At 41.8% G+C, this 27628-nt stretch overlaps 1 protein-coding gene and 1 pseudogene across 5 annotated transcripts in view; one reads left to right on the top strand and one right to left on the bottom strand.

Moving 5' to 3' along the window:
* LOC105474512 (mitogen-activated protein kinase 14) overlaps nt 1-18916 on the top strand; it is an 82922-nt gene extending 64006 nt beyond the window's left edge. For 4 of the 5 annotated variants that reach the window (XM_011729238.2, XM_011729236.2, XM_011729239.3 and 1 more), the window contains 4 exons: nt 3790-3869; nt 10751-10829; nt 15618-15791; nt 16557-18916. In XM_011729238.2, coding sequence (XP_011727540.1) covers nt 3790-3869; nt 10751-10829; nt 15618-15791; nt 16557-16624 — 401 coding nt within the window. In that variant the 3' untranslated portion in view covers nt 16625-18916. Of the gene's footprint in view, nt 1-3789; nt 3870-8346; nt 8427-10750; nt 10830-15617; nt 15792-16556 lie in introns of all 5 variants that reach the window. The other variant, XM_011729237.2, reaches the window with a different exon arrangement.
* Nucleotides 9-3531, bottom strand: LOC105474567 (ADP-sugar pyrophosphatase pseudogene; annotated as a pseudogene).
* Nucleotides 18917-27628: the final 8712 nt, after the last annotated feature.

Here is a 27628-nt window from a genome sequence, read left to right as displayed (position 1 = left end):
AGTCCCGTTTACAAAAATGGCCAGTGTTGTCTTTGGCCTTCAGATTTCAGGGTGGGCACTTCAAATGGCTTCACATTTGCATGTTTCAGCACTAGAGCATAGGAATAGACTCTGGCATCCACTGTAAGATGTTCTTCAGCTATGAGAGCATCGAGTCTCTGCAGCAGGTCATTCTTGGGTAACGAAATGACTCCACAAATTCTCCATCCCCTGGCGTTGGCTTGGGCCTTAGATTTTCTATATCATCTCCGTTAATGATTACTGTCACAATGTGTGTGGTACAGTTTGACAAACTTGGGTCCATACAGACCACTGGAGAACTTTCGGCAGTGTCCCCCTAGTAGCCAGTTTCTTCTTCAAGCTCCCGAAGAGCAGCTGCTCCTGGGATTTCACCATAATCTATGAGACCTGCAGGGAACTCTATGCAGTAGCCACCTGTTGGTCGTCAGGACTGTTTCACCAGAATGATACACTCGTAGTGAAGCGTTCTCTGCAGCACAGGGATGATCGCTGCATCATCACCAGTCTGTTCTTTCCTGGTTGTACGTTTCACTGAGTCCCAAGTTCCAGTTTTACCAGTAGGAGCCACCTACGTTGTTTTTTCAAGCTTGACCCATTTTCCTTCTGAAATTAACTCCTCCAAAATAATACAGTGTTTCCATTCTGAGAAGATTCAGTTGGTTCTTGGCTGTCCCTTTTCAAACTAGTCTTCACAGCCCTCAGGAGAGAAGTTTACCTCCAAGGTGTAGGGGTGACAAAGGGAAGAGAATGAAAGAACTACTGGAGGCAGCAGTGTCAGCAGGTGCCAGTGCCACGGCTGGAGACACCGGTGCCTACCGAGGTGCTGAAAGGATGTGCCATGGCTCATCTTTTCAAGTCAACCAGTATTTATCAAGCTGCTCTGTGGAAGGTGTGGGGACAGGATGGTACCTGTCCTTAAAACCAGAATGATCAGACTCAGTGGAAAGAGAGTTACAAGAGTTACTTGAACAACTGTTTGTCCCTGATTATAAAATAAGATGGAGTGATAAATACACTAGAATAATAGATAAGCTTTTGGAAAAAAAGTAGAGAATTAGTTCCACCTCAATATATCCAAGACTTCATGGCAGAGTTCTTGTTTGAATAGGACTTCAAAGAGTAAATAGGAATAGGAAAGGCTTGGAAGGATGGGAGGAGGGGAGGTGTTCTGGTTTATGAGTTACATAAATAAGTACTTGGAAGCTTAGAAGTGCCTGGAATATCTGGTGTGAGTTGAAGCACTGAGTGCATTAAAGAATAGTAGTTTGAGCCAGAGTCAGAAAAGAAGCTTGATGCCAAATCACAGACGGCTGTGAATGTGAGGCTGAGGAATTGGGGCTTGATTCTTCAGGCCTGGTATTGTTTCATGCCAGCAGAGGTGGGAGAGAGAGGGTTTCCCAGCTCATTGACGTAATGAGCCACTGTGACTAGTGGAAATTGCATATTCTTCAGGTAGGTTGGGGTGAAGTTCAGGTAGTTGAGAAATTCGTAGCTCAGAGAGCTTGTCTTCCTTAGAGAGAGTATAAAAATTGACTCTCACTGTAAGTAGTCAGAAGTCTCTTAAGAATACTAATATCAAACGCTTCATTTTAGAGATTACTTTTGATGCATATATTGTAAAGCCACCTGTTTGAGATATGAAGTCATTGAGATTTTTCCCATATATGATTTACTTTATCTTGTGGTGGCTACCCAGTTAAATATATTCCTGAAGAGTGTTAATGTGAGGGAACTAAATTTTTGTAAATTGAGTCATTTTAGAGCAGCAAGAATTTTTTTTTTTTACAGATTTCTATTGTGATATAATTAATCTGATTATTTTAGAGCAAGACAGTATCCATCCCACCCCCACTCCTGCTCTGTCCTATGAACATATGCTTCAAAATTTTTGTCTTGTCAACATCTTGAACTGAGAAGCCAGTATTTAAATCTTAACCTTTATAACACGTTGATTTTTACCATTTGCAGATGACAGAATTCCCTGTTATTCTTAATTTAGAAATAACTTACGTGAGTGGACTTGTTTCTAGTTTGTTTTGCTTGCTAAAGAACACAAGTTGTTTGGGTTTAGGATGGGGTTTGGCACACCTTTTCTGAAAGGGCCAGGTCGTTAATATTTTAGGCTTGGGAACCGTATGGTAACTGTGCTTGTTGTAATTGGAAACACCTGTAGACTGTACATAAATGAATGGACATGGCTGTGTTCTAATAAAACTTTATATATAAAACAGGAAGAGATTGGGGTTTGCTGACTTCAGCCTAGAATTTTCTTCTGTTTAAGCTGATTTCATATCTAAAAGAAAGTAAAAGACAAGATGTCAAATTACTGCATAAGTTACTCCTATAACGTAGGCACCTGTGGCTTATAGAGACTGCTGTTTTTAAGTGTTGCTATGTTGCCTTTATATGTATAACCATAAGCAAAAATTTCTTTCATCCTGCTCTACCTTTTCCTCAAATATTTTGACTACCCGTCACGTACCAGATGTTAGGCTGAGGATAAATGGTGAAGAGGCAGAGTGGCCCCTGTCCTCACAGAGCTGTAGACGAGTACAGGGGGCAGACAGTAAGCAACAAAGTAATTCTAGGCTGTGATAAGCACTATGATGTTATCAAGCATGATGCTGAGAAGGAATTGGCGGGGGAGTGGGGTATTATGTATATAGAGTGTTGAGGGGAGACCTCCCTGAGGAGGTGAAGTTGAAGCTGAGACCTGAGGCCAAGAGGATTTAGTCATGTGAAAAACCTGATGGGTCAGAAGACAGTCATCCTCCCCTTCTCCCTCCGTGGAATGTCAGTCAGTATAAACGTGGATAAACTATTCACATTTTCAGATAAAATATTAAAAGCTATTTTATAATATTTTCCCCCCTCTTTTTAACTTCCTTTTTAGGTAAGACTAAAAGCAATGAGAACAAATGGAAATTTTTGTCTTCTGGTTAACACATGCACATACATTCTGAGTATACATTGAAGTGTTGGCTATCAGGATAAAAGTTTTAGCATTGTGGCCTATTATTTAGAGCCTTTGGGATGTGTGGAATTTGTTAAGCATTGTTCATTTGCATTTTATAAGGTTGAAACTGCCTGTGTTTGTGTTCTCATGGCGCTCCTGAAGGAACATGCAGTGGGAGAGCGCCCTCTGCTGGCGACTCTCCCTCATCGTGCTCTGCCTACTGTAGCCAGTGGGAGAGGCGAGGCTTCCCAGAGGGTGTGCTCCAGTGGTCAGGTTTTGGGGTCTCACAGGCCTTCCACTGTCATATCATAAGCTCTTTAGGTCACGTTTAGGAGAATATTCATAAATAGGCTTGTACATCCCTAGCTCCTGTGCTCTGTTGCTTTTTTCCTTATCTGTGGCCCTCTAATTACCAGTGCTCTTTCCTGGACTGATTACTGACACTGTGATGGCAGATGAAGAGGGCAATGTAAACTGAGTGAAGCTCTTGTGTTTTCACCTGCTATCTTTGGCAGCTAAGAACCACCTAACGTTGCCTCACTTTACTGATACATGCTGTTGACAGATGCACAAAATGAATATAAAGTGGATACGTGTGTGGTAGCATTTTGAATCTTTGTACAGGAGGAGCATGTCCTACGTGAAGTGATCATCCTGCGGGAACCTTGACCTAGAGGGATTCACCGTGTTGGCTAGGTTTGGGGTGTTTCATTTTTGTTCTCGGGGTGTTTTGTTTGTTTGTTTTTGTTTTGTTTGTCATTGTTTTTCATTTTTATTTCGTCCCGACATTTTCCTTTATGGTCCACCATTAGATATTGATCAGTTGAAGCTCATTTTAAGACTCGTTGGAACCCCAGGGGCTGAGCTTTTGAAGAAAATCTCCTCAGAGTCTGTGAGTTGATGCTTTGTAATTATCTGCCCTGTTGGGAGCCTCTGCCACTTGCCTTCTACCAATCTGTACTTTGACCTGGGTGTGTTTGTAAGCACACATACCCTTTGTGTGCTGACTTCCAGGATGAGTGAGGTATAAGATAGTGTGAGTGTGTGTGCGCGTGCACGCATGTGTGCCTGCTTGCATGCACAAGTGTGTTTTATTCTCTATCTGGGTACACACTAAGATCATGGGAGCCTCTATTAGGCAATAGTATCCCAGTAAAGCAATGAGATTTGAGATTCTAATTCATTAATCCAAGAGATTAATGCAAAATGTGTGTCTCTGTCCTCAAGCTCTGACTTTCATCTTTCTCAGAAGTTTCACGTATGCTCTAGAGCTCTTTTCACTGTTTCTAGTGTTTGTTCTCAGCGCATGAACTTCACCATGTATTTAGTGTAACTTAATCACTAAAAGAATAAAATGTACATTGTCTGCACACTGTTGCCCCTTCCCATAAGTTATTTTTTATTGTTTTAGAATAGATACTCACATATCCTACGTAAAATGTTCGTTCCCAACAGAGGGACCTTTCTACCCAGTCCCTAGACCCCACTCAGAAGAAACAACTCCACTCTTGATACCTCAGATCCACAGGAATGTGGTTATAAATTTTCCTCCTATTGCCTTGTAATTATAAGTTAAATAACCCGAGACAGAGTTTGGAGCTAGTGCTTTCTTGCTTCTAAGCAGGGACTTAGACAGAAGCCATGGGAATGTGACTCTGGCTTACTTTTGCTTGATTTCCTGCTCTTGGTCATTTTCTTGGGCCAGAGGCATGAGAGAAGCCATGAAAGCCCAGTTTTTTTTCCTTTTTCCCTCAATCTGCTGCCAGGCAGTTGAACAAAAGAAAAAATGAGGCCGGGTGCGGTGGCTCAAGCCTGTAATCCCAGCACTTTGGGAGGCCGAGACGGGCGGATCACGAGGTCAGGAGATCGAGACCATCCTGGCTAACACAATGAAACCCCGTCTCCACTAAAAATACAAAAAAATTAGCCGGGCGTGGTGGTGGCGCCTGTAGTCCCAGCTACTCGGGAGGCTGAGGCAGGAGAATGGCGGGAACCCGGGAGGCGGAGCTTGCAGTGAGCCCAGATCGCGCCACTGCACTCCAGCCTGGGCGACAGAGCGAGACTCCGCCTCAAAAAAAAAAAAAAAAAAAAAAGAAAAAAGAAAAAATGAGCTACGGAGCCAAGCTCCAGTTATGCCTTCCTGGATTCTCCTCCCAACATTTATGACTGAAGGGGCCCTTTGCCTAGTTGGGAAGACTGCTGGGTAGCTTGAGGCAGGCATAAGTAGGTGAGTTGGAACTTGAGGCAGGCATAAGAAGGTTCATTCACCTTCCTGACAAAATAAAGAATACCGTCATCTGGTATGTATCCGGTACATTTCTTGAAAGGATGCCAAAGCCCAGTGTGTTTCTGAACCTCCACTCTGAATTTTGTTTCATTTACTTATTTAAGATAAAGAAGCAAAGGCCCAGAAAGGCAGTGACTTTTCCACGTCATGCACTGAGTCACGTGGCAGAGCTGAGTATAGATCCCAGATGCTGGATAACATGATCCAAACTATAATCGCATGTGATTACATACTATTTTGGAAGTCGTTGTCAGTGTTACCACAATGTCAACCTAAAGAGGTATTTTTTCCCCCTTTATGATATATAGAAGCTGGATTAGAGTGAATCAAAGATATCAGATGATGCTTAGAAAGGGCAGTACTTTTTTTTTTTATGTTTTTTCTTAGAAACACTGTCTTACAGTAAGAGGCCCTAAGGGCAGAGGGAGGGCTGGGAAGGAGCTCAATTAATAAATAGTGCTAATGAGACCAAGCAAATTCATTTCTTTCCTGAGAGTGACTCTTAGCAGCCCTTTCTTAGTCTTCTCTTCCATCCCAGCCATCTGCCCTATAGATATGTGCTATTAGTCGCAAGGAATTCAAACCAAAGTCTAGGTAAAATAGTCAATAGTATTTATCTCTCATTAATCCATCACTTATTTTTAAGAAAGAAACACTAGGTGCACAGCCTAATAGTGGAGGTCCCTCTGTGAAATGAGGCACATTATATATTTCAACAGCTCTACTGAAATTGAGTACCAGAATACAGAACTTGACTCAAATAATATTATATTGAGTGTAAGAATAAGAAAGTTTTTTTTGTTTTTTCCTACATAATTGGGGCAAGTGGATAAAAGTAGTTTAAACATCCTAAGGGGTAGACAAGATTAATTTCGTGTTCACGACACGGCCCAAGTACCTGTTTATCTTATGGTAACATAATGGATAAATAAGGCCAGGTGAGTAAAATTGTTCAGAGATTTTTAAAATTTTAAAAATTAAAGAAAAAAGACATTAGTGAAGGAATGCAGAAAATAGAAAGCCAACAGCTATTTTCATTCTCCTGAAAAGTAGTGAAGTAGCGATGCCAATAATTATGAAGAAATTGAATGCTGAGTAAGAGAATGCAGTAATGGATTGAGAACCTATTAGGATGAGCCATAGGAAAAGGTATAAATGGGTTGTGATGGAGGCCAAGGAAAGAGAATTCATTTGGTTAATGTCCCAGTTTTTGTAATAATCAGTGAAAGAACAAGAAAATCATATTAAGAAAGCAAAAGCAGACTGGGCACAGTGGCTCACATTTGTCCTCACAGCACTTTGGGAGACTGAGGCAGGAGGATCACTTGAGGCCAGGAGTTTGAGGCTGCAGGAAGTGGTGATCGTGCACTGCACTCCAGCCTGGGTGACAGAGCAAGACCTTGTCTTTAAAAATAAATAAACTAATTAATTAAATTAGATAAAAAAGCAAAGACCTGACTCATTCATATTTTCCTCCAGAAATAGAATCTTTCTAACTTCTTGACAGAAAGGGGATATAAAAAATAACCTCTTTGACTAAAGGAGACAAAGACAGAAAATGCGCAGGCCAGGTATTGTTCACAGAAAGGAAGGAGAAGTGGAGGATTTTTACATTTTAAGACCCAACTGGTATATTGCTATTGCTGGTTTATTTTGTGGCCCCTTTTTGTTACTTCCCTTGGCATGAAAAGTGTCATTTGTTATGTGATTTGTTAAAGGTAACTCTAAATTCTGTTTCCTAAACTCCTAACAAAACAAAGAATTCCATCATCTGGTATGGATCTGGTACGTTTCTTAAAAGGACCACAAATCAAAGTGTAATTACTACCTCTTTTGGAATTTACTGGCCTCTGTCTTTGGGTTTAGGGAGCGTGAAAGGCAGCGTGCAGCACATGGCTCTAGCTCTCTCCCTGTGGCCAGCCTTAAACAGATTACTGCTAAGTCATCTGACCACTAGGGAGTTCAGTTGAGAGGACGAGCTAAAGTAGAAAAATTATTTGGGAAAGCCACAAAGAAGTAAAATTGCTTGGCCATGGTGCTTATTGAAGATGATGCTTCACCTGAATGAGGGAATTAGTAGTTAACAAGAAAAGGACTAGAAAAGGGGTTTATTGAATTACATTGAAGATTTTTAAAATCTCCTCACTTCTGCTCTTAGTAGGAACATGATAAACAGTTCTTACATTTTAGAAGAGGGCGAGTTGTATTAACATTGATAGAACAGTTAAAAGAGAGAAGTTGTGGTACAGCTTACATATGTGCCTATACATATAGAAAATCTCATAGTTCTGCCCTTGTCAGATACTTGCAGAGTATTTTGCAGACTTCCCTCCACCTGTTTGTTAAGTGAGGTTAGTCTGTTCGCTTGTTGAAGAGACTTGTGGAGGAAATCATGTGGCATGCTTTAACACTGTCAGCAGCCTGTGACTTCTGTTTTGCCTTTGCCATTAGCCTCTAACCTTCTGCCCGTCTCCTCTTTCTTCATTTACCATTTTGTGTTTGTGGCAAGTATTTTAAATGTACCACTAAATAATATCTTTGAAATGTGGCATTGCTTATTAACCCAGATGCCCACGTGTATCTTAATTCGGAGGGATGGTGCCTTGGAGAACCCGTGCTGCAAAAGTTTAGTCTCTTTCTTGAATGGATATGTTGGATATTTTATTTTGTTCAAAGTTTGAGTCAAAAATTTTAGAATCATCTATATTTCTCCCACAAACAGGTTTTGGCCGTCAGTACTTGAAAACAGTTCTCTGGCTGGCATCCTGGATCAAGGGGCAGTCTGTTTCCAGGGAACCTAAAATATTTAACAGTAAAGATGATGCTAAAACCAAAGAAAAGTAATTTTTCTTATCTGCATGGCCAGTCACTGACTACATGCCTAGTTACTCATGTCATTCACAGAAGCGACTCATGTCATTCACAGAAGCTTTAACATGCAGCCTTGGGTCCTCGGGTAGGGTGAATGGGGGGTAGGTTTTTTTGTTTGTTTAGGGGTGGCTTTTTGACCTTTTTAAAAACTTGAGTTGAAAATTATTTTTTGCACTGTATGTTTAACAATGCCCTTGACTAGGCATCTAAGATATTAACCAGCTTCAGCAGATTATGCGTCTGACGGGAACACCCCCCGCTTATCTCATTAACAGGATGCCAAGCCATGAGGTGAGAACAAAGAGACTGTACAGGGATGTCGCACTGAGAAGCCACGTTCTCATTTTATTGCCACTGTATAACCAACAGTTTTTAACATCACTGGATGCTTGCATGTGCCTGGAGGCCTGCCTATGTGCTATTGCAAGATGTTGACTTTTGGGATAAAATGTCATCCAGTCTTGTGAGATTGGGGATATAATTAGTAAGCTTGTAAATGGAAAATTGTTATTTTTATATTTGGTTTTGTGAATTTAGTGCTCGTGAGGCGGTTTCTTTCTAGGTGCTATGCCTGTAGCTAGGGTGTGCTACTATCATGACCTTTATCAGAAGGGTAGTTAACTGAAGTCCATTAGCATGCTTTCTAATTCATCCACTTTTTTAATGACCAAAAGAGAATTCTTTATTTAAAAACAAAACAAAACAAAACTGAAATATCCAGTACTAATACATACTATATTTAAAAGAAAATACACAAATAATATAAAATAAATACAAACACTTTGGTACAGTTAGGTACCTTCTTTATTCTTAACTACTTAGTCTAACTCTTGTTTTATTATCAGAGGTCATTGGGGCACTTCTTTCTTTCTAAGATACCCTTAATATTTTGGGGAACCGGGTTGGCATCACAGAGAGCCCCTCCCAGCAACTTTGTTTCTACTTCGGCTATATTCAGGTCATCTGTTGATTTATCTTTATTAAAGGGATGACTGTTCTCTGAATGAGATAATTGTCTCTTACCTGTTTTCCCTTCATCTTTTTATTTACATGTTCAAGTAGAAAGGGATTACAGCCATTTATATATTCAATTCCTACAACTTTCTTTTCAAATCAGAAAGATTCTCAGTTGCTTTTCAAAGCAGACCTTTCCTCCTGACTCCACATGCAATCATTAAGAAGGTGAAGGCTGGGCGTGGTGGCGTGCATCTGCAATTCTCAGCACTTTGGAAGCTGAGATGGTAGGATCAGTTGAGCCCAGGAGTTTGAGACCATCCTGGGCAACACAGCAATACTGCAGGTCTACAAAAAAATTTAAAAATTACGGCATGATAGCACACGCCTGCAGTCTCAGCTACTTGGGAAGCTGAGGCAGGAGGGTTGCTTGAGTCAGAAGTTTGAGGCTATAGTGAGCTGTGATTGTGCCAGTGATCTCCAGCGTAGGCAACAGAACAGAGACTGTGTCTCTAAAAAAATTTTTTTAATAAATAAGGTGAACTTGCCCAAGCAACCAGATTTTGTTTTTGTTTTTGTTTTGTTGTAAGACAGGATCTCACTCTGTCACCCCAGCTGGAGTGCAGTGGCACAATCTTAGCTCACTGGAACCTCCACCTCCTGTGCTCAAGCTTCCTGGGCTCCATCTCCCTGCTCAAGTGATCCTCTTACCTCAACCTCCCAAGTAGCTGGGACCACAGGCATGCATCACCATGCCTGGCTAATTTTTTGTGTTTTTAGAGACAAGTTTTCACCATGTTACCCAGGCTGGTCTCAAAGTCCTGGGCTCAAGTGATCTGCCCTCCTTGGCCTCCCAAAGTGCTGGGATTACAGGCGTGAGTCACCGTGTCTGGGCAACCAGAACTTTTTACAACCTTGTGTGTGTATGTGTAAACATAAATATACATACATACCTTTACTGTTGGACTGTATTAAAACAGAAATTTTAAAAAGTGGTTAAGATAGACAGCAGACTTTGCTTTTCTCTGAAGGTGATAGTGGGATAGCAGATAATGTTTCTTGAACTCTCACTTGGAACCAAGTACTGTGTTAAGAAAGTACTAGGTTTGTTATCTCTAATCTTCACTCCAACCCTGTGAGGTAGGACTGTTATATTAAGTTTATATTAACTTTTTTGTTACCAGTGTTACTTTGTTAGCAAGGTTTAATATTGATGTCCTTTGATGTGCTAAGAGCACCTACTGAAGTCAGCACTATCAAAAGACTGCTGGTCCAAGACTTACTTTGGGAATACCAACCCTTCTAACAATTTTAGCTTTTTGAGAAGGCTGTCTCAGAAAGGGCTACTTCTTACATATCTCGGCCTCAGTTTTTAAACTTCTCATCCTGTGATCAGAAAGCTGATGAAAGAGAATTTGATTGATGAGTATTCTCGTTCACTTGAAATGCAACTGTGAGAGATAGCAGGAATAAAGAAGGTGATGATCATAACTAGGAAGTTAGGATGGCAGTAAGGGAGAAGTTTTATCAAAGACAGTTATAAACATTGGAGTTAGTGGACTTTGTCAGTTAACACTCGTTCCTTAGCAGGACCAAGATTCTTTCTTTGAGAGAAGTAACATTATTGAACAAAGTAATTCTGAAAACCCTTGTTTTTTCAGGCAAGAAACTATATTCAGTCTTTGACGCAGATGCCGAAGATGAACTTTGCGAATGTATTTATTGGTGCCAATCCCCTGGGTAAGTTGACAATATCCTCACCTCATGGATATTGAATTGGTTATGATATAAATTGGGGATATGAAGAAGAGTTTCTCCTTTTGACCAAATAACGTACCATTAGTTGAATCTTGGAAGGTGATAAATATGGCTTTTATTATCTATTTGTGTTGTCAGATTTTTTTTTAATTACATGACATGCTTATATGTTTAAATGATCACAGACCTTGGGGTCGGGGGAATGGGCAGGTACAGTGGAGAAAGGAGAGAAAGTAATAGGAATGTTGAGATAAAGGATTGGAGAGGCAGGAAGAAGCAGATACAGAAGAAAGCTGTAGCTTGTTCACAACTGCTGTGGATTCATGGTGTCCCTGAGTGGAGGACAAAAACCACTGAAGTACAGGTGGGTGTTTAGAGGACCCACTCAGGAACTCCCTGCAGGGTGCTCTGCTCTGTCGGTAGCTGCCGTTGCTACAGATCCTGTCATCTTCCACACACATGAACTTTTCCCCTCCCTTATTCTTTCTCTGCCCCTCAGAGGTGTAACTATCCTCTCCTCTTTGTGGAGCTTATTTGCTACCTAAACTTAAAGAAATGGCTTCATATGCCTTCAAGATCCTTGGCAGAGGGAAGTGATGGTGGCAGTTGAAGATATGTGTTGCCTTGGCTAAAAATGCAATTGCTTTATTATTATTATTATTATTATTGTTATTATTTTTTTTGGTAGTGTCAGGGTCTCAGTCTGTTACCCAGGCTAGAGTACAGTGGCACAGTCATGGCTCACTGCAGGCTTAAACTCCTGGGCTCCAGTGATCCTCCTGCCTCAGCCTCCCACATAGCTAGGACTACAGGCATGCATCCCCATGCCTGGCTAATTTTTTAAAGAATTATTTGTAGAGACAGGGTCTCACCATCTACTAATCTTTGTCTCCTGGGCTCATGCAATCTGCCCACCTCAACTTCCAAAAGTGCTGGGATTCAGATGTGAGCCACCATGCCTGGCTGACTATATTCTTTGAAGGGGAGGACTGATGTGTGCTTCAGATGGTCCCTGAAAGCTGCTTTGCCTGAGCCTCATTCCCTGACTCTAGAAGAGGGCAGTGGACAGTGCTGTTTAATGGTAGACACAGAAAGATCAGACCAGGACCTCCCTACAATAGGGAAGGGAGCTATGCTATGATAACGAGTATAATCCACCTTCTCACTTTTCTTAAGATTGTATTGCGTGGTATGTTTTAAAATCTCACTGCATTTCTTTGCATCTGTGTGGGTCATGTGTCTTCTTAAGGGTCTTGGCAGCTATGCTTCAGGTTTAGTTTTATCTTTTTGAGGGCCGACAGCCATGCTGACTTCTTTAGAAGCTGGGGTGAAGGCTAGGTGATTTTACCTTTTTAAGTACTTCATCCATAGTGGTTATGGAGAGGAATTTTAGTGTCGCAGTGATAATTCTTACAATAGCAGAGATGCTCATGCTCTTTGAAGTATTGGGCAGTTGTGGATGAGTTCGTGTCAGCCTTGGAGACGGAGAGTATGTCATATCTCAGCTGGGTTGCTCTCCTGCCCAAGGATGAATCCACAGTCTCATCAGGGGTAGGTACGATTCTACTGAGATTGGTTTAGGTTTGCATCTGCCCTGGCATGCTCTAATTGACTTTGTATGATTTATTTGAGCTGAGAAGCTCTCTTTGAGCCTTAAGTACTACAGGATGTTGGGAAAAGATGTTGTGTTCTTTCTTTTTTTTTTTTTTTTTTTTTTTTTTGAGACGGAGTCTCGCTCTGTCGCCCAGGCTGTAGTGCAGTGGCACGATCTTGGCTCATTACAAGCTCCGCCTCCTGGATTCAAGTGATTCTTCTGTCTCAGCCTCCCAAGTAGCTGCGACAGCAAGCGTGTGCCACCACGCCTGGCTAATTTTTTGTATCTTTAGTAGAGACTGGGTTTCACCGTGTTAGCCAGGATGGTCTCAATCTCCTGACCTCGTGATCTGCCCGCCTCGGCCTCCCAAAGTGCTGGGATTACAGGCATGAGCCACTGCACCCGGCCCGTTGTGTTCTTTCTTGTCTGTCATTCTGTTCTGAATTTGTCCAGAACAGCCCTAAGCCCTAAGTTTTAAACAGGGCAGTACTCACTGACACCCTCTTAACGGACTCAGAAAGATTTGTTAATTCATGTTTTAGTGGGAGAGGGGAGATATTTGTGTTCCAGCAGCTTATTTAGGTCACATAGCTCCTGATAGGTCTTCCCATTCTTTGAAATCATGACGTTGAAACCGCCAAAAGAACTAGATACCACTTTGCTAATGAGTTGAAAGGAGGCTTTGGTCCATCTGGTGCTCAGCACTGTACTTCTCAGCATTTAAACGTGCCTTACAGCCCATTGCCAAACAGTGATGTCATATAATGAGGTTCCCCTTGCCGGGCAGATGGAGTACAGTGTTACTCTCACAAGCTCATGCCCAGCATATTAACTGAGCAGGAACATGCCAGCAATATAAATATTAACAGCTCTGTTTCGTCAGCCACTGACTTTGTTTCACTGCTATTCCCAAAACATGAATTAAAACTTAAATTACCCCTTGATGTTAGTGTATATATTTATCTGTCAAGATTTTTTTTTTTAAGAAATAGCATCTCACTCTGTCACCCAGGTTGGAGTACAGTGGCACAGTCATGGTTCACTAAAACCTCAAGCTCTTGCATTTAAGTGATCCTTCCTCTTCCCTATCCCAAGTAGCTGAGACTACAGGCGCATAACACCATGCCCAGCTAATAATATCTTTGAGGAATCTTTTTCTTGCCCCTGACCTTATTGGTTATAAGAACATGGTGGTTTTTACCCTAGGGGTAATAGAGACTTGTCATATAATCTGTGTTCAATTATAAAATCAACAGCTGATAAGGTTTCTTTTTCTAAGAAGAGAAGACCATCAGAAGAATATATGTATATATAATCCAGGCATTCACCTAGTACTGTACTGTAAAGTGTAAACTAATGAACTTGAATTGACACATGAATATTCACTTTGTTTCTGTATCCCCCTGAAGCCCATATTTCTCCAGTGGATTACTCTGGAATTCAAGCTGTAGGACAGGGGTGTTTTACAGCCTCCAGTATACACAGCAGTCGATCTCCATAGAAAGCTGTCCTCTTCACTATTTACCCCCACCCGCTCCACATTTAAGAAGTAATTTGCAAAGTCTCAAAAGCCTATTTCACCACAGTGATAACTGGTTATATGGCAGTATTTATCCTCCCAAGTGCTGCCATGCTGAAACACAAAAATACTCATTTGAAATACAGAGTTAGACAAATCACCATTTTGTAACCCCTTATGAAAGAAATAATTGCTTTTGGAAAGGAAACCCAGTGAATGCAAAAAGCCATAAGTGAAAGGAACGGATATTTATTTGGTACCAAAATATCCCACAGATTACTTGCTTTGGTCAAAGGGGAAACATCTTAACCCAGTGACCAATTTTAGTTCATTAGTAGTGGGACAGATGGCCTTAATGCATTATCACATGCATGGCATCACCTGTATTTTTGCTGAAAATGTTTGACCTGATTCTTACCTAACTTCTGGTTTTTGGGAAGTACAGGGGATAGTGGAAAGCAGGATATAGACACATGACAGCAAAAGAAGCAAAATCAGACACATCCCGAGAAACAGTCATTCTCAGGACAACCAGAGGGTCTCTTCAGATCAGAATCGGGAAAGAACAGGGCTTAGAAGTAAGGAGATTATTCTAGACTAAGGGAGACTAAAGAAATCCAGTTAGTTGCAGTGCATGGCCCCTAATTGAGTCCTGGTTTGAACAAACTAGTTCTAAAAGACAACGTTGGAATAATTGGAGAAATTTTAACATGAACTGGATTTTAGATGATATTTAGAAATTATTTGTCAGAGATGATAACAGTATTATGATTATATAGGAAGATGTCTTTGTGTTGAAATATTTGGGGAGGGTAAAGTATCACGTCTATAATTTTATTTTAAAACAGTTCAGAAAAACATATAAATAAATACAAAAATGTTAATTGTTGAATCTGTATGCTGGGCATGTGAGTGTTCACTTTATCCTTGTTTTTACTTTTCTGTTTCTGTATATTTGAAATTTTTCATAGTGAAATTTTTTAAAATAAAATTCCCTTTGATTTTAATACCATGTCTCACCCCCATCACCATGTAAAACCCCCAGTTTATTCACTGTTTGAAGATCTGTTTGATGAATATTTATTTGTCTTATGTTAGTAAATAAACAGCGAACGGGGACAAAAAACAACAACAACAAACACACAAAAAACAGTCCTGCCTACCTATTCTAGATTACTGTAGCTGTAGGCTTTTGTTTTTATACAGTTTGACTACACTGGTAGCAGTTTGACATTGACGTTCCACAAAAGACTGTTCAAACACAATCCTAGTCATTTAAAAAAATTCTTCTTTAGTAACATGTTCTTTAAAAATACAAAATACAGGAGGAGGGTAAGGGTTGAGAAATAACCCGTTGGGCACAATGTTCACTATTTGGTTATTGGGCACACTGGAAGCCCAGTCCCCATCCGTGAGACCCATGTGACAAATGTGCACGCGTACCCCCGAATCAAAAATAAAATAAAACATTTTAAACATACAAAATACAGATACACACACACACGTAAAGGAGAAAAGGGCCAGTATATCCTAGAGTAGGTATTTTTGGAGAATTCCTTGTTTGGATATGAAGGGTCAAAACTATGTTTGCTTAATAAGGCATACTTTTTTGTAACATATTAAAAACTATTTTCCTTCCTGTCTATGGTACTGATAGCTGTCGACTTGCTGGAGAAGATGCTTGTATTGGACTCAGATAAGAGAATTACAGCAGCCCAAGCCCTTGCACATGCCTACTTTGCTCAGTACCACGATCCTGATGATGAACCAGTGGCCGATCCTTATGATCAGTCCTTTGAAAGCAGGGACCTCCTTATAGATGAGTGGAAAAGTAAGTCCTAAGGGTAGGATTAACATCTTGTACCACTAACCGAAGGCGGTGGGAAAAATAAAAACTGAATGGTCATAACCAACTTGCTAAAGCTTGTAGTTGAGGTCTGTAATGCAGAATGAATATGTTCTCTGGTGGAAAGTGTTGTAGACAGTGATACTCTCTGGACCTTTGAGATACTTAACATCTGGTCTGATTTTATGCACAGCCCCTCACATACAGGAGCTTTGCATGGAGATTTGAGGTTTTCAGAGTTATTGCATTTACAACATCTCTCTGAGCTAAGTAAAGAATAGGATATTTTTACAGTTTTACAGTTAGTAGAACTGGGGCAAAGAGAATTTATGTCTTATCAGTTAACTTAGAACTAGTTAGGGACATAGCCAGGAATGGAACCTGTGTATCCTGTGTCCAGTCCCATATTCTTTCCATAAAACACAAGTTCAGAACTCCAGTTAAATCCAAAGAGCCAAGACCATCTGTTGCCGTAGCTTGTGAGAGTGCTCTTTCATTCTTGAGCACCTCCGTAGAGAACTTAAGAGGCATTCAGCAATGAAAAACATGAGAAAAAAAAAGGTTCTTTTCTATGTCCCTCGAACTTCTGTGTGATAACGTGCTCCATTAGAATATTACATACAAGCTGTGAGGTAGCCCATCATACCACTACCTGGACAGGGAGGAAGGATCTTGAGTGAAGTCAGAGTGCTCGCCAGCAAAGAGAACAGCCTAAACTCTCACGTCTTACTTTTCCTTCCCGATGTCTAGGCCTGACCTATGATGAAGTCGTCAGCTTTGTGCCACCGCCCCTCGACCAAGAAGAGATGGAGTCCTGAGCACCTGGTTTCTGTTCTGTCGATCCCACTTCACTGTGAGGGGAAGGCCTTTTCACGGGAACTCTCCAAATATCATTCAAGTGCCTCTTGTTGCAGAGATTTCCTCCATGGTGGAAGGGGGTGTGTGTGCGCGTGTTAGTGTGTGTGCATGTGTGTGTCTGTCTTTGTGGGAAGGTAAGACAATATGAACAAACTATGATCACAGTGACTTTACATGAGGTTGTGGATGCTTCAGGGCAGCCTCCACCTTGCTCTTCTTTCTGAGAGTTGGCTCAGGCAGGCAAGCTGCTGTCTTTTTAGGAATATGTTCAATGCAAAGTAAAAAAATATGAATTGTCCCCAATCCTGGTCATGCTTTTGCCACTTTGGCTTCTCCTGTGACCCCCACCTTGACGGTGGGGCATAGACTTGACAACATCCCACAGTGGCACAAGAGAAGGCCCACACCTTCTGGTTGCTTCAGACCCAACGCTGTCCCTCAGTGATGCGTACAGCCAAAAAGGACCAACCGGCTTCTGTGCACTAGCCTGTGATTAACTTGCTTCGTATGGTTCTCAGATCTTGACAGGTGTATTTGAAACTGTAAATATGTTTGTGCCTTAAAAGGAGAGAAGAAAGTGTAGATAGTTAAAAGACTGCAGCTGCTGAAGTTCTGAGCTGGGCAAGTCGAGAGGGTTGTTGGACGGCTGCTTGTGGGCCCGGAGTAACCAGGTAGCCTTCAGAGGCGGTCATGTGTGCATGTGAGTGCATGCGTATATGTGCGTCTCTCTTTCTTCCTCACCCCCAGGTGTTGCCATTTCTCTGCTTACCCTTCACCTTTGGTGCAGAGGTTTCTTGAATATCTGCCCCAGTAGTCAGAAGCAGGTTCTTGATGTCATGTACTTCCTGTGTACTCTATTTCTAGCAGAGTGAGGATGTGTTTTGCATGTCTTGCTATTTGAGCATGCACAGCTGCTTGTCCTGCTCTCTTCAGGAGGCCCTGGTGTCAGGCAGGTTTGCCAGTGAAGACTTCTTGGGTAGTTTAGATCCCATGTCACCTCAGCTGATATTATGGCAAGTGACATCATCCTCTCTTCAGCCCCTAGTGCTATTCTGTGTTGAACACAATTGATACTTCAGGTGCTTTTGATGTGAAAATCATGAAAAGAGGAACAGATGGATGTACAGCATTTTCATTCATGCCATCTGTTTTCAACCAACTATTTTTGAGGAGTTATCATGGGAAAGATCAGGGCTTTTCCCAGGAATATCCCAAACTTCAGAAACAAGTTATTCTCTTCACTCCCAATAACTAATGCTAAGAAATGCTGAAAATCAAAGTAAAAAATTAAAGCCCATAAGGCCAGAAAACTGCTATCTTCCTCTAAATATGATTACTTTAAAATAAAAAAGTAACAAGGTGTCTTTTCCACTCCTCTATGGAAAAAGGTCTTCTTGGCAGCTTATCATTGACTTCTTGGTTTGGGGAGAAATAAATTTTGTTTCAGAATTTTGTATATTGCAGGAATCCTTTGAAAATGTGATTCCTTTTGATGGGGAGAAAGGGCAAATTATTTTAATATTTTGTATTTTCAACTTTATAAAGATAAAATATCCTCAGGGGTGGAGAAGAGTTGTTTTCATAATTTGCTGAATTTCAGGCATTTTGTTCTACATGAGGACTCGTATATTTAAGCCTTTTGTGTAATAAGAAAGTATAAAGTCACTTCCAGTGTTGGCTGTGTGACAGAATCTTGTATTTGGGCCAAGGTGTTTCCATTTCTCAATCAGTGCAGTGATAAACGTACTCCAGAGGGACCGGGTGGACCCCCGAGTCAACTGGAGCAAGAAGGAAGGAGACAGACTGATGTTGATTCCCTCTCAGCCGGGACTCTCCCCCTTTCAAGGAGAGTGAACGTAAAGGCCTCATCTCCTTTATTGCAGTTCAAATCCTCACCATCCACAGCAAGATGAATTTTGTCAGCCATGTTTTGGTTGTAAATGCTAGTGTGATTTCCTACAGAAATACTGCTCTGAATATTTTGTAATAAAGGTCTTTGCACATGTGACCACATATGTGTTAGGAGGCTGCATGCTCCGGAAGCCTGGACTCTTAAGCTGGAGCTCTCGGAAGAGCTCTTCGGTTTCTGAGCATAATGCTCCCATCTCCTGATTTCTCTGAACAGAAAACAAAAGAGAGAATGAGGGAAATTGCTATTTTATTTGTATCCATGAACTTGGCTGTAATCAGTTATGCCATATAGGATGTCAGACAATACCACTGGTTAAAATAAAGCCTATTTTTCAAATTCAGTGAGTTTCTCAAGTTTATTATATTTTCCTCTTGTTTTTATTTAATGCACAATATGGCATTATATCAATATCCTTTAAACTGTGACCTGGCATACTTGTCTGACAGATCTTAATATTACTCCTAACATTTAGAAAATGTTGATAAAGCTCCTTAGTTGTACATTTTTTGGTTAAGAGTATCCAGGTCTTTGCTGTGGATGGGTAAAGCAAGGAGCAAATGACAAGGTATTAAGCACTGGGGCCTGTCTTATCTACACGCGAAGGTAAGAGTGGCCGAAACGACAGGGCTCAGCAGACTGTGGCCTGAAGGTCAAATCTGGCCCACCACTCGTTTGGTGTAGTCTGCTAAGAATGGCTTTTACATTTTTAAATGGTTGGGAAAGAAAAACAAAAAGAAGTAGTAGTTTTTGTAGCAGGTAAAAAGTAATGTAAAACTTAAATTCCAGTATCCATAAATAAAGTTTTATGAGAACAGAACCATGTTCATCTGTTTATGTATTGTCTGTGGCTGCTTTTGTGCTACAGTGACAGAGGCAAATAGTTGCAGCAGAAACTATACGACCTCCAAAATGTCAACCATTTACCATCTGGCCCTTTAGAGAAGTCTGCTGACCCTTGGCCCAGGGCTACAGTTTTCTCATCTATACAGTGAAGCTCAAGTTTTCTTCATCTTTAACATTCGAGACTATAAGCCATATATTTTTATTATAAAACTGCCAGAGAGAAGGTTGGGTTTGTGTATATATATATGTACATTGTTTGTAAGCTTTTAGGCGAATGTATTTTATGACTGTTTTTCTTAGCTGGCTACGGTCCTTGAAAATACTCTTCAGAATGACTGAATTGCATCACGGGATGAAAGAGCCACAGGGTCTCAGAGCTGATTTCTCAGGATCTTTGCTGATGTGCTTCCTTTCTTGGTGTCCTTGGAATGACAGCCAGCAGGTGTCCCAGGGTGGACCGTGGGGCTCAGCCTGTGAGGATATTGAGAGCTGGGTTTTTGTCTGGGCCCTGGCTGGCAGCGGGGAATGAAGGCAGTGATAGAAGGCAGACCAAGCATAGTCTCCTTTCCATCCCCAGTGACTTCGTAAGGAGGTGAGAGAAAAGGGCCCTGGTTATTACATGGGGTCCTTTAGCTCCTGTAAGAATCAGACAGTTGTAGGGAGTATTTTGCATTCACATACCAGACATGACAGCAGCCTTCCTCCTGGGCTTCTGAGAAGAGGGCCTGCTTAGCCCAAGGAGAGTTGATACCAGAAAAAGCTCCCCTGAAGTGAAACCACTTAAAATGGGGACCAAAATTTCATAGAATGTGGTGGACACTGGGGGTAGGGGAAGCCTGAATGGAACTTTAATCATGAAAATGGAACATAATGATGAAAGCATGTTCATAATTTTAAAGATATATTAATTCTGACAAAGAAGGAAACTAAGTTGTTTTTGAAGTGAAACTGATTTTTGCATCTTACAATAATCTTACTTGGTTTTTGCAACATGATCATAGAAGGAAGTTTTGCAAAAATACTTGATAGTTTCATCAGTTTTCAGAGTCTCTTAATATTTTGATATTCACATTCTTTTTTATAAGTATCAGTGATCACCTCCTCCACTTTCCTTTTATTGTTAACTGGTCTGAGTCTGTCACCCACACTTTTTAGGGCTTTTGCTTAAGGTTTGAGCAGTTTTCTAGCATTATTCATCAAATCCACCACCATTTGCAAGATTTGTGATTATTGCAATTAAGTTGCATTCTATTTGTGTCATTTGTCATATACTTACAATATAACCATAGAGAATAACAGCAGACCAGAATACAGTGGGCAGGATAAATACTTTGGCTTCAGGTACTTAGGAAGCAAAGAGAGACTAACTTTTTATAAATAGCTCGTTAGTGAATGTTTTCACATGGGGATGACTTTCACTTCTGTATACAATTTGGTAGCTGCAAGGACTTGGTTAATGAATATGCAAATAATGAAGACCCCTTTTTATTTATAATGCAGATATGTTTTCATAATGTACATGCCCTTTGAACTTAGCATTTACACTTCTCAGAAGCCTTTAGCCTGAGCAACATAGCTGGGGACTCTGACTCTACAAAAATTTTGTTTTGATTACCAGGTGTGGTGGCGCATGCATTGTTAGTCCCAGCTGCTTGGGAGGCTGAGGTGGGAGGATTTGAGCCCAGGAGTTCAAGGCTGCAGTAAGCCATAGTTGTGCCACTGCACTCCAACCTGGGTGACATAGTGAGACCCTGTCTCAAAAAAAAAAAAAGGTCTTAAGTGCACAGCGTAGAATGTTTTCAGTGTCACATTCTTTGTACAGCAAAATACTGGAAGTAACCCACATATCTATGAATAAGGACTTGATTGAATAAGATGGTCATCCGTGCAGTGGAATACCATCCAGCAAGGAGAAAAAGTCAGTGGCAAACTGTAGTACCCTGGCCCCCTTTTTTGTTGATAGATAATGCATGGCTAGGAAATGAATATACATTGAACTGTTAGCAACCATCTCTAGGTAGTGGGATTGTGGCCTTTAATTTTTATTTATTTATTTATTTTTTGAGATGGAGTCTTGCTCATCGCCCAGGCTGGAGTGCAACGGCGCAATCTTGGCTCACTGCAAGCTCCGCCTCCTGGGTTCACGCCATTCTCCTGTCTCAGCCTCCCGAGTAGCTGGGACTACAGGCGCCCACCACCACGCCGGCTAATTTTTTGTATTTTTAGCAGAGATGGGGTTTCACTGTGTTAGCCAGGAGAGCCTCGATCTCCTGATCTCGTGATCCGCCCGCCTCAGCCTCCCAAAGTGCTGGGATTACAGGTGTGAGCCACCATGCCTGGCCAATGGCCTTTACTTTTTATGCTATTTTTGTAATGTATACCTTTTTTTACACTGAGGGTTTTGTTTTGTGATCAGAAGAAACTTTTTCTTTCTTTTGTTTCTTAATGAGAAAGGTGTTTAAAGTCTATGTGACCTGGAGAACCATTCTCAAATTTCAATTTTGCCAGGGTAGAGCCCAGCCTTCCAAGGCAGGAGAACAGTTGCTGGAAAGAAATTGCACCCAGCTATTAGGCCTCTGGCAAGCAAAGCTGCACCAGTACTTTGTAGCGGGATTCTCCACCCAGCTGGGAGGATTTGGTGATTTCTTCTTCAGTAGAAGGGTGTATTTTAAGAATCTGAAGCAGGATTTTTCAAGTTTGGCACTATTGACATCTCAGACCAGATAAGTATTTGTTGTGGAAGCTGTTCTGTGCAGTGTAGGGTGTTAGGCAGCATCCCTGGCCTCTACCCACTAATGCCAGTAGCACACATGCTCCCTTCCCCCAGCTGGGATAGCCAGAGATGTCTCCAGATGTTGTTGCCAAATGGCCTCTGGGGAACAAAATCATCCCTGGTTGAAAACCACGAATCTAACACTTCATCCCTCCTAGTCTTGCAGAACACCAAAGCCTCTTTTCTTGGAAAAAAAAAAAAAAAAAAAAAAATTTAACACCCAGTAGCCTGTTGTAACTTAAAGAAGTAGTTTGGCAACCGGGCACGGTGGCTCGTGCCTGTAATCCTAGCACTTTGGGAGGCCGAGGTGGGTGAATCACCTGAGGTCAGGAATTTAAAACCAGCCTGGTCAACTTGATGAAACCCTGTCTCTACTAAAAATACAAAAAATTAGCCAAGCTTGGTGGTGGGCGCCTGTAATCCCAACTACTCAGGAGGCTGAGGCAGGAGAATTGCTTGAACCTGCGAGGCGGAGGTTGCAGTGAGCCGAGATCACACCACGGCACTCCAGCCTGGGCGACAAGAGTGGAATGCCTTTTGAAAAAAAAAAAAAAAAAGTAGCTTGACATCTTGGAGGGAAAGTACAAATTGGAAAGGCCTTTTTAGACTCAAAATATTTTTGGGGGAAAAGGAAGATGGTAGCTTAGAAGAAAATATGTTTGGTACTGAATTAAGGTCATTTCTTTAAAAAAAAAAAAAAACAGTAGATGTAGATGTTGAGTAAATTAAGTTATCCTTTGTTCAGAAGCTCTTTGCCATTATCCACAGACAGAAAATCTGGTAATTAAACTGGGGTATGACTACAAGATTTTCTTAGACCAGTAATGAAATAACAAACCTCAATGTGCCTGTTGTGGACACCTAAGATACTGGTTAGTCTGCATCTCACAAGTTGACATTGGACATCGAGGCTGTCTTGTTAGGGGGAGTTTGCAGCCTTCTGCATCTGGGAACAGTTCGTGCCTCTGAAGCCAACTGGGAAAAGAGCTCCTGAGGACAAATGGTCCTGAGGCAGTTTCTGGAAAACCCATTATTGAAGCCGTAGGCTGTGGTCTAAGTACTTATAGCCAGTGGGATAATGTTATATTGCAGACCTATTTGAGTAGTTCAGTTAAGTGCTTTGTTTAGAAGTTATTATAAGTTAAGGAAGTAACCTTCAGTTTTGCAACTAAAAATAAAAATTATGCCACCACCATTTGATTGTCAGTTGCAGCAAAAAATAAGATGTAAAACCACAGACCCAGCCTAGATTCTTAACAAAAACCAGTGGTTCTGAACTCTTATCAGATCCATTACCCTTTGCATAACTAATATTTCATAATACCTCTTTTGTAATCCTGAGGTGAAATTCATAGATAATTCACACAATTTCAAAGAAAATATAATGATCGGCTGGGCACAGTGGCTCATGCCTGTAATCCCAGCACTTTGGGAGGCCAAGGCGGGCGAATCACAAAGTCAGGAGGTCGAGACCATCCTGGCTAACACAGTGAAACCCCATCTCTACTAAAAAATAAAAAATAAAAATTAGCCGAGCATGGTGGAGGATTCCTGTAGTCCCAGCTACTCGGGAGGCTGGGGCAGGAGAATGGCGTGAACCCGGGAGGCGGAGCTTGCAGTGAGCCGAGATTGCGCCACTGCACACCAGCCTGGGCGACAGAGCGAGACTTGGTCTCAAAAAAAAAAGGAAATATAATGATCTAACATAAATGACAAAGGAAAAATACTAATACATTTCCATATATAAGTGCTGGCTGGGCATGGTGGCTCGCACCCGTAATCCCAGCACTTTGGGAGGCTGAGGCGGGCAGATCACTTGAGGTTAGTTGTTCAGGACGAGCCTGGCCAACATGGTGAAACCCGGCTCTACAGAAAATTTTTAAAAAGTTAACTGGGGTGGGGCACAGTGGCTCACACCTGTAATCACAGCACTTTGGGAGGCTGAGGCAAGTGGATCACTCGCCAGCCTGGCTAACATGGTGAAACCCTATCTCTACTAAAAATACAAAATTAGTACAAAATAGAAAAATTAGTTAGCTGTGGTGGTGCAGGCCTGGGTCCCAGCTACTCAGGAGGCTGAGGCAGGAAAATTGCTTGAACCTGGGAGGCAGAGGTTGCAGTAAGCCGAGATCGTGCCACTGCACTCCAGCCTGGGCAATAGGGTGAGACTCCGTCTCAAAAATAAATAAATAATGAAAAAATAAAAAGTTATCTGGGCATGGTGGCACACACCTGTAGTCCCAGCTACTGAGGAGGCTGAGGCAGGAAGATTGCTTAAGCCTTGGAGGTTGAGGCTGCAGTGAGCCATGATCATTCCACTGCACTCCAGCCTGGGTGACAGAGTGAGACCCTGTCTCAAAAAAAAAAAAAAAAAAAAAAAAAGCTCAAGCATAACTACATAAAAGATACAATAAAGTAGTTAGATGCAGCCGGGCGCGGTGGCTCAAGCCTGTAATCCCAGCACTTTGGGAGGCTGAGACGGGCGGATCACAAGGTCAGGAGATCGAGACCATCCTGGCTAACATGGTGAAACCCCGTCTCTACTAAAAAAATACAAAAAGCTAGCTGGGCGAGGTGGCGGGCGCCTGTAGTCCCAGCTACTCGGGAGGCTGAGGCAGGAGAATGGCGCGAACCCGGGAGGCGGAGCTTGCAGTGAGCTGAGATCCGGCCACTGCACTCCAGCCCGGGTGACAGAGCGAGACTCCGTCTCAAAAAAAAAAAAAAAAAAAAAAAAAAAAAGGTAGTTAGATGCTTGTACCTATACATAGAATCACCTTGAATATGACAGCTCCACAGGCATACTGATACAGTTGTGTTGTCTTGGCAACTCAAATACCATGGCTGACTGCCGTCAGTCATGATTTTTCTGAAACTGGTAAGCAACTCTTGGGAAAATTAAAAAAAAAACAATTAGAATTTTTTTTTTTTTTTTTTTTTTTTTGGACAGGGTCTCAGTCTGTTGCCCAGCCTGGAGAACTTTTTGATTTATGCAGTTGTGATCCTGGGAAATTTAAGTATATTAATATGCAGAAAAGTATTTGTTTTATATGTAAAACCAAGTTACAGTCTAGGCTCAGATAACCATAAAGTTTTTTCCACCTTCATGAATGTTCAGCAGGATGTTTGTCGTGTGAAGCAATTCTTGTTAAGAATCCCACTCTGCACAGTGGCCCTTGCATGCTCAAATAGCAGTAATACTCCTGATCAGTATGATAGCCAAAATGACCCGAGAGATTTCAGTGCACCCGCTGAGAACTGCTGACAGACCAAATGACCCTGGACACCTGGAGTCCTAAGAAGTGAAACCTCCACAATGCAGGACAGACCTGGCTCCCTATTGTCTTCCTTCTTCTTCCATCTCCTTCCCCCTACTTTCCTTACCTCCCTACTAAAAAGTAGTTATTTTAATGAACTGTTACTGTATGTAAGGCAATTTACATTCTTGCATATTCTATACAAGTAATGTCTCTTTCTCAGTCACGTTACAACTGAGGCTAGATTCAACAGACTCTCCTGGTATCAACATTGAAAGACTCCTGGTTCCAAAGTTTTATAGCATTGGTGTTAGACACACCTCTTTTGGTTTTTTGAAAGAAAATTAAAAAAAATAATAATTCAGCATAATTTCCATAAGGACTCTCTGGCTGCTGCTGGCCAAACTGGGGAGGAGTCCCTGGCAGCCACAGCCAGGCACTTGGTGCCTTATCTCGTTCAGCACACACTGGGTCTCTCTCCCTAGTCCCAGCCCCCTTGCCCTCGCTTCTCAGCTGGGATAGAAATGCACCTCCAGTCCTCTGAAGAGGAACTACCTTTTCCCTCTTTCAGCCAAAAGGTCTTCAGCCAGCACTCGCTTTGTATGTCCTAGAAGATTAACACGCTTCCCTCTGACTGTCTATAGCACTGCTCTAATGGGACAAGGTCATTGTGTGCTCTTGCTCTCTCTCCTGGTCTTTGTGCATGATAGTCCCTCTCTCTAGAACCCTCTCCTCCTCCTCATTCCTCTGAGCTAATGTATTCGTTCTTCTGTTCAGCGTTGACATCACTCGCTCTGTAAATCCCTGACCATTCCCAAGCTTGGATTAGGTGTGTCATCTGCGTGCACACTGTAATCTTCTGGAATGATCAGTGGTGGCACTGATCACACTGCTTTATCATTGCTTGCTGTTTGTACCACCTGCTCAAAAAGGAAAAACATATAAAGGTTAGGGATACAGGCTCTGGAACCTTTGATGGGACTAAGTAATTTGCCCAAGATTGTACCAATAGTAGAGAGTGGGACTGTTCAAATCGCAGCCCTGCTGTCTCCTATTGGTATGATCTTGGGCAAATTACTCAATCTCTCAGAGTCTGTCTTGTAGGGTTGTGAGGACTAAATGAGTTAAGATATGAAAAGCCCTGAGCATAACAGAAAATGCTAAATACTGGCTTAAGGCTGCATGTCATCGAGGACAGATCATGTCTTATTCACTGTGGTGTCCCTTTCACCTAGCTTGGTACCTGGCACACAGTAGGCATTCAGTCCTTATTGACCGAGTCAGTAAATGACTATCGGCTTTTAATCCCTTGCAGATCACCTTGTCTTTTGCTTCCTGTTTTTACAATCAATAGTCTTTAGAAGCAAAGATCATCTAAAGAAAGAAACCAAATATGTATGGGTTATCTGCCTTGCCTAAGAAATGGTGCTGTGTGGAATTTCCTTGTTTAAAAAGAGACACGTGTTAGAAAAATTGGCTTCTGATTCTCTTTGTTATGCCTTGCTGTGTAATTTAAGTTGGATGCACAGCAATTTAATGAATTAGAACAAGAACAAAAAGATTATTGGAAGTGGCTGATGGCCATAATCTAGATAATTCCTACTGTGTCCCCATCCATCTGCCACTTTAAAATGAAAATAGCAAGGAAAAAGAAAGAGAATTGGAAGGCACTATGGTTTCTTGCACCCTCATTCAGCCATTCTACAAATTTCTATTAGGTACGTTCCATCTGTCAGGCACTGGGAGTATGGGAAAGAATAAAAGTCAAATTCCTGTCCCCATGGAATTGTTCGTTGCTTTCATGGGAGAAGGCAGTGGTAAACAATGACCGTACCATCTCGCTGGCACCCCTAGAACAGAACCTCTAAGCACCTGTTGCTGGAGGCCATTTCTGGGCCAGTGCACCTTTGATCCACCTCCCTGGCACTCAACGGACAGACAGTAGAATTTCTCATGGTGTCCAGGGCTGCATGTCCTCCTGGGTTACCTCGACCTCATCAGCTGGCTCCACTGTGTGTTTCCAGTGTGAGGTGTGAGGTCACCATCCACTGCCATTACACGAAGACCCATTTCCCCCGGACCATTGCTCAAGTGTGACAGAGCTGATTGTCCTGTATGAAACTCAGCCACTCACAGCTCTGCCCAGTGAGACAGGCAACGACTCTCTGATCATGGTTGCTGA

This window comes from Macaca nemestrina, chromosome 5 (assembly GCF_043159975.1).
Source record: "Macaca nemestrina isolate mMacNem1 chromosome 5, mMacNem.hap1, whole genome shotgun sequence".
Taxonomy (NCBI): domain Eukaryota; kingdom Metazoa; phylum Chordata; class Mammalia; order Primates; family Cercopithecidae; genus Macaca; species Macaca nemestrina.
Note: the sequence above shows the minus strand (reverse complement) of the source record. Positions and strands in the feature narration are given on the sequence as shown.